A 12,226-nucleotide genomic window follows, 5' to 3' on the forward strand; every position below is an offset into this window, starting at 1 on the left:
GGTGGTCCACACTAATAAGTGAGATGGATAGCCTTTAATTATAGTATTAAAAACTTTGATTCTTTGGATTATTAAAGGAATTTCCCAGTGACCAATGGGGCCTTTTTCTTTTCTCACAAATAGATAGGTTGTGAATGTAGAATTCCATTTCTCAGATAATTAAGAATGATATAATTATCCCCTAGAAAAAATCAGGACTACGTGTTTTTAGATGATGTTGATGAACTTACCATGTAATGTTTGATACACGGTTTTTGGACTCACTTAATGATTACTATATCTTTTCACACATTATTGAATGGGTTAATAACTCATGTCGATACAATAGGTATTGTGTTACATTAATAAATAATCCACAAATTGATAACTTTAGGAATCTCTTGGAGATAAAGTAAGATGACGTGCTGACATGTTCTACCCTAGACCTTACTATTTTCTCAGCACTGTTCCATTGAGAAAGGAGCCCATGTTTGAATAACAATAGTTCACAGATCTTTCCAATTTTAACATGGCGAGTGAGTGGTGGTTAGGGCGAAAAATTTTGTCTACATGCGAGGGTATCCAGATATCAGTCACATAAGAACAGCAAATTAAACTTCAATTCAACATAGAAGGAAATCGAAGAATTATAGTAACAAGTGGAATATTCTGTTTGGTCGCTGCTTAAAAAATCAAAAAGGCAAGGCATTTATTTGTGCATGCAATATCATCATGAAAATTGATTAAAAATAATGTCATTTTTTGGTTATACTTCGAGTATAAGTTTTGAATCCTAAGTTCTATCCTAAGTTATATCATAGTGGGAGTACAGCTTCCGAGACTCGCTGTTTGTTTCTGATGGTTCTCAGTGGCAGTTCCGGTCAAAGCTGCATAAGTTCTAGACACACAGGTCTCTGTCCCGGCACACAATTATTCCCATCATTCTATCCATCCTTGCTAAGACATGGATTGCCAAGATGGCAATGCACGATCCCATTCATCAGACCTTCAATTTCTAACCAACTTGACTCTGCATGGAAGTCCATCACTTGGATGAGCAGCTCCAGACAGAATTTGGTAAGCCCTATCTCCCTCGATTGTTCTCGGACCAGCCTTTGGATGAAGAGTATCCCACTCCTCATACACACTCCTAATTTCAAATTCTCTCGAAGTTAAAGCAAGAAAAACCTTCATCTCTATCATCGCAAGTTCTTGGCCAATGCATTTACGTGGTCCAAACTCAAATGGTCGGTAGGTGCCTTTCCTGGGGTATAAACGGTGATCTTCTTCAACGAGCCAGCGTTCTGGAAGAAATTCGTTTGGTTGGGGCCAGTATAGAGGATCACGTTGAATAGCGTGCGAGTTTGACCATACCATGAATCCGTCGGTGGGGAATTGAAGTCCGTCGGATCCCGACATAAAGTAGCCGGGCTCACCGCTACGAGCACTTGAAGCAGAGGGATACAATCGTAGGGTTTCTTTTGCAACAGCCATAGTATAAGAAAGTCGGTTCAAAATGTAAGGATCTTCTTCGATTTTTCTTGCAGCTTCTTTGTGGTCTGGGCCTAGAATCATATCATGCTCGGCAATTAGCAGCTGACGGGCCTTGGGATTTGTCCAAAGTAGATGAAGAGCATAGCACATGGTACTACTTGTTGTATCATGACCGGCAAAGATAAAGACTCTTAATTGAGATGTGGCGATGTCTCTAAAAGCGGTGTCCATGGCGTTAATGGTGTGGTCTCCAGGCCTGCTAGCAAGATAGTTATCCAGAGCGAGGTCGATGATTGATCTGCTGCGAGTGCCTTGGATGCCTTTACCATCAACATTTCGGCGTTTCAAGCGCATATCCAACTCTCCCCAAATGTATTTTACCATTTGACGACTGTTCCACCAGTTCATGAAAGGGCGAATAGGATTATATCGTTGCAATGGATTTACTTCGTGACCAAATGATAACCAATCGAGCTGATTGAGCAATGCAGAAACAAAATCGTTTGTCTCGAGCTGCGAATTCAAGTGCGTGTCCCTAAAAGCTCTTAGAACTTGTTCCAAATGACAGTGACTTCAAGTGGTATACTTACAACGCCATCCTACTGATAATATCCAGGTTTAATCTAGTTGTTAAATGATCCATGATTACGATATCCGATTTCGAGGCTGCCTTTCTCAGAATCTCGCAGAATACGGACATATCCTTCATCAAATCAGGAACTAAAGTCATAAGATGACCAGCGCTGAAACCTGGATTAAAGATAGATCTCCATTTCCTCCATTCTTTGCCATCCATTGAGACCAAGTCGTTTCCACCTGTCATGGGCTTCAGGTATTCACGCATGGCATGGAACTTAGGGAGCGGGTGTGATTGAGTCATCTGATAGGCTGCATCTGGGCCTACAACAACCAGAATCTCACCACCAAAGGGCCATGTATCGAGGTAGAACAGCGGGCCAAGGTTAGGATAGCGGAGTTTGATCTGATGTGGAAGGACATGACGATGAATATCTCCAGGTAATTGAGATACAATTTCGCCCATCAATTTCAAATGGCCAAAGATAGGGTGATGCGGAGGCATTGGCTACAAGACTTGGTTAGCTAGAAGATCATAAAGAGTGAGATTGACATTAGCAATAACTTACCAAGCCATCCTTCTGCATACGTTGAAACTTGCGACGAACGCAGTATAGTTCAATAAAGAATTTAGTAACTTTGATACCAACTATCATGAAGCAAGCAAGAATAAGAAGACGCCAGCCTGTGAGACCCATAACGAAGTGATTATTGAGGAACAACATCTTTTCACGAGGCCAGGTAAGAAAATTTGTGAAGTATCAAGCAGAGTGCAAAGTAATGAGAAATTTCTAAAGATTGTATGCAAACTGAATGAGTGTGAGGCGATATGAAAATAATTAGAAAGTGGGGACATGGATGACTTGAGCATACGACAGTTGGTTGGCACTAGAGAAGGGATTCTTGTAAACATATAGAGCGTATCTAGGTATTAAAGTAGCTCGCTGGAGGTTCCGTACCATGAACCGAATTCCGTTTATAAGATTACTGCTCAAGATTTTAAATGAGCTAGCTGATACAACTTGAGTGAATACATCGAAATTTTCCGCGCTAAGAGTAAATGAATGACGCTAGTACCAATTCTCATAGAAGTCTACTTCTTCAAAACATAGACATTCTTCTCAGAGGGTCATATCTAGCTCAAAGGCTATCCCTGTACATAGAATAGACAACTTCGAGGTTCCTTCTTGCAAAATTTCAATGGCCTAGGGCTGATATTAAATTCGCTAAAGACTAGCTCTAACCAATAAGCGAAGTATTATGACCAGCTCCCTAATCTCATTCATCGGAAGTTCAAAGGATCTCTAAATTTTTCCCTCTCACATGGAGTGAATACATGAGGGGAAATTGGGTAGTAATATATAATTTCGAGTGAAAGGGTCCTATTATTCATCTATTGCAGAGAAACTGATATTCTCCTTTACTCCGTTTGATCCAACTTGGGCTCGATCTGAATAGCTCAGATTTAATATGAATATCATTTCTTCGGGGCCTAGGTAGTATCCGAAAGATACTATCTACATGTGATATAATTCATCATTAAAGTTGAGTGAATAATACTCATTGGTCATCTAGATATTACTGATATGGCCAACCACTGAAGGTGAAATGCTGAAAATTGGACAGTCCACTTGGAGATTATATGGTGAGTAAAACGTTTCGAGTTTGGACCAGGAACCATCGAATAGACCTTCTGATCACCTGTGCTCGGGATAAGAATGCACTGAATGATACAAAAGATAAGACTTGCAGAAGGAAGTGAATATGAATATCGGGACATTTGTTCAAAGCGATTTGCTATTGACGGAATATTTGTATATACTTGGGAAACCCCATCCAATGACTCGAACCGTTAATAAAACACACACTTCAAATTACAAAGGAAGCTGCGGCGTAGCAGTTTTATTAGCAGGAGGTTGCCAGCAGAAAAAAAATACTCTGACAAATTCAAAGGACATTATTTTTTCATGGGGAAGTGATATACACTTGTAAACTACTATCGTAACCCAATATTCCAACTCGGAATGCTTCTAGAAATATTCAACTTTGTGATGAGGTTGACGTTTTACACAAAAAGGTCTTGAGACGATGAGTGACCGATGTCTAAGCATAGGGTAAAAGGTGAAATTAAATCTTGAAACGGGATCGAATAATTGTTGCTTGCTACTATCTTATATGGTTGAAAGTTTACATCAATTGATTGTTCGCTATCTACTAAAGGAATGGCTTAATATATGCGTACCAAACACAAGTGTAGGGGCAATTCCATCGCTTCCTTGAGCATAGCAAAACTTTGTACTCTTTTCTGTCTGCTACTTTGCAAACCACACAGGATTTATCAAGACTGTCATCAAAAAGACACCCATCAAGCTTAAATTTACAACCAGCATCGCCCGAAACACTCTTATCAGACTGCTCCCAAGAACGAACTCCTGAAGCATGCAGCCAACTTTGTCTCCAATGGTACGGATGCTAATCTCTGTCTGACTGTCTGAAACGTGGAAGTCTCTGGCACAGATATGTATTCTGAAGCATAGGGTAGACTTTCAGCTAGCAGGTGAATTGTACTCAAAGATCTTGAAGCATGTTGAATGGTTTGCTACGCACCTGGTAGGATGCATAGTACACACCTATGGAATATCCCAGCCTCAGAAATCAAGGCAGATAAGTTTCCCACTAGTGTATGTAAGCAACGTTGATTGGCCTTTGGCATACCCCACAACACGTTGCGCGCTACGCGACTTTGAGAGCTCAACGAACATCTGTCACTTCACTTGTCATTCTTGATCTCGATTACATGCATTCAACTAAGACTTCACGACTAAACGAGTAATCTCCAAATCATAAGACGGGAAGCTGTTTATAAATAGCATACGCATATGTCAAGGGCTGATCTGCGTGCGCAGAATGATTTGCTTAGTGGTAGATCAAAAGCGGTGTAACAACATTTACCTCCGTCGATGACACGTTGTGTGTCAAAGGACTACTGAAACACATACCAAGTCTATTACGGCGAAAAATCATAACAGATCTAGAAGAAAGATCTGGCAAACTGATACAACTACGCTGGAGTGAAATCGGATAGCACGCCTTCGATCTGAGAATGGAAAAGTACACGAACAGAACACATTCACATTCAAAAGATATAGATTGAAACCGTGGAAGGGTTTAAATAATATGAATGCACTACTCGGGAAGTGATGAGCTCAAAAAGCGAATCTCTGAACCGCAAAACCCAGTTTTATATTTAACATCAGACACATTCAGTTTCCTTCGCACTTCTACTTTGCTCATCCCGATCAATGACATCCCTTCAATTGTAATCCACAACATCGTCAGAAAGCTAGTAATCTCCATCATTTCTCTTCTCTTCTGTAAGAGCTGCGTCCCGTTTGGTAATAGCTTCTTCCAAGCTAGCAACATCTTCGTCCCGCTTGTACTCCAAGGCGTCGTCGTCTCTCTTGTACTCTAGGATCTCGTCATCTCTCTTGTACTCTAAGGCCTCGTCATCTCTCTTGTACTCTAGGATGTCGTCGCCTCTCTTGTACTCTAGGATGTCGTCATCTCTCTTGTACTCTAGGATGTCGTCATCTCTCTTGTACTCTAAGGCGTCGTCGTCTCTCTTGTACTCTAAGGCGTCGTCGTCTCTCTTGTACTCTAAGGCCTCGTCATCTCTCTTGTACTCTAAGGCGTCGTCGTCTCTCTTGTACTCTAAGGCCTCGTCATCTCTCTTGTACTCTAAGGCGTCGTCGTCTCTCTTGTACTCTAAGGCCTCGTCATCTCTCTTGTACTCTAGGATGTCGTCGCCTCTCTTGTACTCTAGGATGTCGTCATCTCTCTTGTACTCTAAGGCGTCGTCGTCTCTCTTGTAGTCCAAGAGAAGATCGCCTCTTTTGTACTCTAAGGCATCCCCGCCTCTCTTGTACTCAAGGGCATCTTCGCCTCTCTTGTAATCTAGGAGAAGATCGCTTCTCTTAGAGGGAGAAGAAGGGTTCTCGAATGCTATTCTAAGTCTCAGGGTATGTTCAAATTTCGAGAGTGGTTGATATATACTTACAAATCGCACGTCCTGAGGTATAGCCAACGAAGGCGATGATGATGAGCTTCGAGTAATGCATAGTGAATAAAGGTCGACTTGGTTTAGAAAATATGGGAAGTGGAAAATTTTGTTTGTAATTCGATTGAAGTGTTCGAGTGGAATAAGTGAATCTCAGAAGTTCTGCTGTTGGTTACTTTAAATCAACGAATTTTTCTCGAGTGAAAAATAGTATAATCTCAATTTCAGTTTGAAGAAAGCTCTATATATTATAGATTGGGCGGTGTAAAATTGTCAATCGGTTGGAAGAAATCTTTCTGTGCTGCATCTCTGCAAGACAGCATGCTGCTAGTCAGTATGTTTTTCTGTGTATCATACACAACGAATCAGTTTGCCACTGTTTAGAAAATGAGAGAAAACTTGGATTCTCAAATCTATTCATCCTGCGAAGACTCGCGTATTGGAACACATGCAACACAGCAGTCAATGTCTTGATTTACATGTCTTACGATACCGAGACTATGGTGGGTCTCTTCTGTCAGACAGTACAACAAAGCCTTGAGGTCCATCTTTTCTTTTTGTCAGATTCGGGGGTCTACTTCTTACTAGAGAAAGACGATTACTTTCCCGAATCCCGATCTCTATCTCGGATCTTAGGGAGATACGGTACCACACTGAATACTATACGCACGCTAGTCCCGCTGATAACAATACGGGCTAAGTTAGCCTCCAGGGCGCTTATCATGTTTCATTTCTACCAAAACCCCAAACTCATGCCTAATCTAATATCCAGTCTCTACTCCTCCAGGAATATTGCCAAGATTCAATATAGGCACTCAAATCTTTCTCACACGATCTTCTTCACAATACGGTTTGCAGAGTAAGATTCCAGATAGATATGAAGTTATCTATATCTTGAAACGGGGGAAGTTTGTGGTTGATCATACCTACAGGGTGTCAACTCTGTGACTACCTCTAGTTGCAGCAACGATGCATGCAAGGCAACTGAAACACACGGACTACAATTTATGATGCAATGCGTGTGATGATCTCTATCCGAAGACAAGTATGACTAGAGAATGAAATAGGCGAAAATGGTAGGTAAAGCCTTTTGATCGACAAATTAGAAAGTTACCAAAAGTAATAAAAAAAATGACAGCTGCTGAAACTTCAAAACACGTGCGTTTTTGTTATGTAGCAACTATTGAGTTTCATTACATTTTGATGACGCTTAAAATTAGTCTATCCCCGAGAATGGTCGATCAATGACCTCACGTTGGAGAATTTTCTTTACACTCCAAGCAGGAGCATAGATTCCAGTGAATTCTGATGGTCACCAAAGCTTTAGAATATTGCGAAATATTGAGTGTTACTATCTAAATTGTTTATCGATTCAGTCTCATAAGTTAATACAAGCACTGCCATATCTCGATATTCAAACCTAAGTATGCTGAATATCTTTAGACAAAGTCAATATTCACCAGTACTCTCTGATATCGAGTCGGAGGAGAAAAATCAGAGGGCTCTACAAGGTCAACAACTTCGATCTCCAAAACTAATTTCCGCGGTGGTTCTTGGTGCTTTAGTTTTGGGCGTATCTTTTTTCAGCGGTGTCATTCTCGAGAATCACTTCCTTCGAAACCAAGCCCTAGATCTTTATCAGAACAGAGAGCGTTGCAGCAGTCCCTCGACGCGCAGAGAGTGGCGGTCATTTAGTGCGGCAGAGAAACGGAATTATCTGGATGCTGTCCAATGTCTAAGAGAGACGCCATCAAGATTACATTCAGATTATTCATTGTACGATGATTTTCCGTGGGTCCATACCAATATTGGAAATAACTGTGAGTGTTCATTATATTTCGCTTCAACTGGGCCAAGAACATAATCGCTGATGGTTTCTGGAGCTCACAACGCCGCTGCGTTTGTTGCGTGGCACAGATACTTTTTACATAGCTATGAGAGAGCTTTGAGGGAGGACTGCCACTACACAGGACACTTGAGGTATACTTACTAGCATCAATTCCAGTCTTTTTAAAAGCAAAGAATGTTGACATTTATTTGTGCTGCAGCTATTGGGATTGGTCCCTTGATTGGGAAAACATAACAAACTCCCCTGTATGGGACAATGAACTCGGCTTTGGCGGCAACGGAAATTCAAATGCAGAAGGTATTGACTCACATGGGATTGGTCAGTGTGTTGTTGACGGCCCTTTTGCTCTACTATCCGTCCCATTCATCGGTTCTAAACACTCTCGGCACTGCTTATCGCGCTCCTTCAACACAACCGATAGCTCGGAATCATTAACGCTCCAGCCTTACATGCTGGATCAACTGATGGATACAGATGATTACGAGAAATTTAACCTGGGTCTTGAAAATGCTGCACATAATTCAATTCCCCATATAGTTCGAGGGGACTTCTCGAGGTTTACCGCTCCATATGGTGAGGGTTCTTTCTATTCTCAAACCTTTTATTGAACTAATACACTTGCTAACTTCGGGCCAGATCCTGTTTTCTTTCTTCATCATACACAGCTTGATCGACTCTGGTGGTTGTGGCAGCAGAAAGATATAAAGAATCGTTTACATCAGTACCGAGGTGCTGCAGCGTCTAAATCGCTTGAACAGGCCTCAGTGAAAGATCTTCTGCCTATGGGAAAACTGATTAACGATATTGAGGTCATGGATATTCTTGATACGGAATCGGGAATATTATGTTATAACTACTAGGTTGAACACATTCATTCCACCGAGTTTGATGATGAATGCACTAGTTCCTATGTCCAATTTCACTTCTAAAAATACTATTTAAATGTTTGTAGAATGTCTCAGGAAGTCTTTCTATGAGTATGTCTTCCAAAACTCTCCTCTGTATAGTGTACCATATTTGGTGGTCTTTGTGAGAAAACTAGACATATGTATATGTTACGTCGGAATAAGTACTTCCTACATCTACTCTCTATCTGAAGAGATATTACGGTATGGGAAAGACTAACTTCACGCACGGTATGATTGTTTTCTTGGCCGGGCATCTGGGTGAAAAGATAGGAGAGTAAAATAAGGTCGACAATGTCAAATGTGGACTCGCTTGGAGCGCTATGCAGAAGAGAACCCTACATATTTTCGTAATTAGCGGAGTAGCGGTAGCACTGAAGCGGGATATAGTCATTCCCCGAAGAGCTCGCAGCACGAGGAAAAAACAAAGGAACGTTTTACAGGCGAAGCGAAATAGGAAATGCTGTATTTTCGTGATGGTAACTAGTAGTGGATTGTGTGACTGAATCAAAATGCAGAGAAGTGATAGATCGCTTATTGCTACTTTGAACTAGAAATTTCTCGCGCCCGGGACATTTTCAAGACTTTCCCCAGGTGAAGTGAGCTCTCATGGAAAAACTCACGCCCTAACGGTATACAGGATTCAAGGAAAACCAAACAGCGAGCACCTATAATTAGACGAATCAGCTTTGCATGTCGGTACGTAAAGTTGGCTTGGTAAGTACGCGACACAGGAGAACATTTTTATCCTTAAAGATTCCATTTTAGATATCACAACTTGTCTACACATTTATTCTTCAACACTCTAAAGAGAAGATTCAAAATACGAAGCACCATCAATAGATTACTTGGTCCTTCTACCCCACCGTTGAAATTTCGTATTATTTCATTCTGCTCACAACTTATCGATGCCACATACTATATTTAATACCCATCAAATTGTTCAATCATAAAACTGTCGTCGTTTGCCCTCTCTTCCTTTTCTATTCTTCACACAAACACCGATCAGACTACAGCCACAAAACGACGCATCAAGACAGCTTCGTTGTTAAACGAGACTTATGATTACATCGTTTGAGGGTTTGTCTCCTCAGATCTCAAATACTGTAAAGAATCTAGCTAGTAGCTCGTACAGCTGGCGAAACCTCAGGCTGTGTAATCGCAGTCCCACTTGCAGACAATCCTGCTGTATAGATTTTCATGGTTGAAGCTGGAGCTAGCAGTAGTACATATCCTGGTATTGCAATTCCTGCTGCGTAAGAACAAAATCCCAACAAATCTATGATGGTTCTACGTGTGACATAACATGAATGTCCTAGAGCTTCACGGATACTTGGGACTGAGGCCAACGTGAAAATTAAGAGTGGGCCCTGCGAAGAGTTCGAAAATCGTCAGTTGCATCTTGCGAGGGGAGAGTGGTTCTCTTGAACATTCTAATTTTGGCTTATGAGATTCAATTTTGAAGTAAAGGTTTCTCGGTGGAGATAGTGGTTGAAATGGTACATTGGCCATTCCGAGAGTGGACAAGACTACGATGGTTATAGCCTTGAAGGGTGAAGTGGAGATGAGATGTTTCAATACATGTCAAAAGTACGAATCCATCAATCATTGTAGCTTATTTATTTACGATCGAGACCCCCCTCCAAACAAGTTTGGTACCGGCAAAGTGCTCATGGCTATGTGGATACTGTTCAAATATTCTCGCGAGAAAATCATGCTATAGCTACAGACTATATCACAAGTCTCAGGAAACAGTTAAGTACCCCTCTCCCCAAAAACGAACACTCCCATCGATCGTCTTGGTCTCGAAACTGACAACTTTGGCGCGCTACGAGCCAGTGATGTTCAGAATTTAGAACCTGATAGTCTGGAGTCTAAACGAGTAGATTTAAAGGTTCCACATAGTAACTGAAAGAAACTTTCGATTTTGTTGGTCTTGTACCGCGTTAAAGATTTGGATAGTCTGTCGTTGTGGCAGACGAGATATTCGCTTTTGAGGGCTGGCTTGGAGACTTCAGAAAATGACAAGATTACCTGGCCATCACTATGAGTTAGATATAGAGCAAATATTGTGAGGGGAAAGTAGTGTTCTTGGGCGATTCGCAAGCGAATGTGACCAGACGTATAGAACGAATAGAAGAAGTACACTTACCCAATAGTCCGTTAATTAAGTGTTTTTTCCGACACCTGGAAGATCTACTTGGCTTGGATTCGAAGCGTTTCAACTTCTTGTTTGGCACCGATTCTAGATCGGAGGGATGCTTGGACTTCCATTTGTTCATGATGAAGTGATAAATTCTTTGCGAGCTTTCATTAAAGACTTCTGTCCAGTGATGTGATATTTTGCACAAGACTCCGCTCTCCAGATTAAATATTTCAATCCAACAAATCTCTCACCCACACACCCTCCCATCTAATTCCAGAATATAGAAGGCTGTAGTCCTCAATACGTATCCAGATACTCTTCCCAGGAGGCAGGTATACATTTGCAATGGGTACGATACTTTTTACGGCACGATCACGAGGTAAAGTGAGTATCAAGTCAAGTGACCCTACAGGGAATCATATAGTGAACCATCGATATCCCAAGAGTCTCTTGAATGCAGTTATAGAGAGCGCAGTGTATCGTAAGGCGAGTAAGATTGCAACGAGAAGTACAGGAACTAAGAATATCATGATTAGATCCTGGCCGTGGTCTGGAATCACCACGTGTTTACTACTCGAAAAGAACGAGTGGTTCTTATTATCAGATCCAATACAGATAGATACATGTAAGACTCCTCTATCCGGAAATCATCCCAACTTATTTTCCCATCCATCATCTCATTTCATCCGCACGCACACATTCCCAACCAAGCGACTCAAAACCCCCATCCATTCCTAAACTAAACCACCACCCACCAAAACACCCAAGAAGAGAAGTCCCAACAACCCTCCAGCCATACCAGACGCACAGCCAAAAATCCACGGGATATCATCACCTTTCTCCAAGTCAAGTCGCAGATACGATACAAGCGCGATTTCCTCCCATGATCACTCAAGGAGATCCCCAAACACCCATTCATTGAATCGCGGAAAACTCTGCATATCTTATTTCATCTCATCTCATCTCCTCACATCAAATACCCAACCCACAATTCATAGTGTGCGATTCCAATTCCATATCCAAACAGCGAATGTACATACTCGTTTCGTTGATACACTCACACACACCAATCGATGCACGAACAGATTAGATGCGATAAAGCAAAAATGGATTTCTTCGTAACCAATATCTATCAAAGTGTCTCTTTAATTATTCTTGAGATGTGACGAGAAGATGTGATGATGTATTTATTACAGGAACAGGATCCATGGATAATTAAT

General features: G+C 41.3%; 2 protein-coding genes across 2 annotated transcripts; both read right to left on the reverse strand.

Annotated features, from left to right (window-relative positions):
- Window positions 1-894: 894 nt before the first annotated feature.
- BCIN_05g06630 (hypothetical protein) lies at window positions 895-2,841 on the reverse strand. The gene is made up of 3 exons (XM_001559496.2): window positions 2,619-2,841; window positions 2,064-2,557; window positions 895-2,008 (listed from the first exon to the last, which is right to left on the reverse strand). Exons 1-3 carry the CDS (start codon window positions 2,772-2,774, stop codon window positions 988-990), a joined length of 1,671 nt encoding a protein of 556 aa, XP_001559546.1. The 5' UTR covers window positions 2,775-2,841; the 3' UTR covers window positions 895-987.
- Window positions 2,842-5,318: 2,477 nt separating this feature from the next.
- Window positions 5,319-6,290, reverse strand: BCIN_05g06640 (hypothetical protein). Its single transcript, XM_001559495.2, has 2 exons — window positions 6,107-6,290; window positions 5,319-6,051 (listed from the first exon to the last, which is right to left on the reverse strand). Exons 1-2 carry the CDS (start codon window positions 6,165-6,167, stop codon window positions 5,393-5,395), a joined length of 720 nt encoding a protein of 239 aa, XP_001559545.1. The 5' UTR covers window positions 6,168-6,290; the 3' UTR covers window positions 5,319-5,392.
- Window positions 6,291-12,226: the final 5,936 nt, after the last annotated feature.

The sequence above is a fragment of the Botrytis cinerea genome, chromosome 5, assembly GCF_000143535.2.
Source record: "Botrytis cinerea B05.10 chromosome 5, complete sequence".
Taxonomy (NCBI): domain Eukaryota; kingdom Fungi; phylum Ascomycota; class Leotiomycetes; order Helotiales; family Sclerotiniaceae; genus Botrytis; species Botrytis cinerea.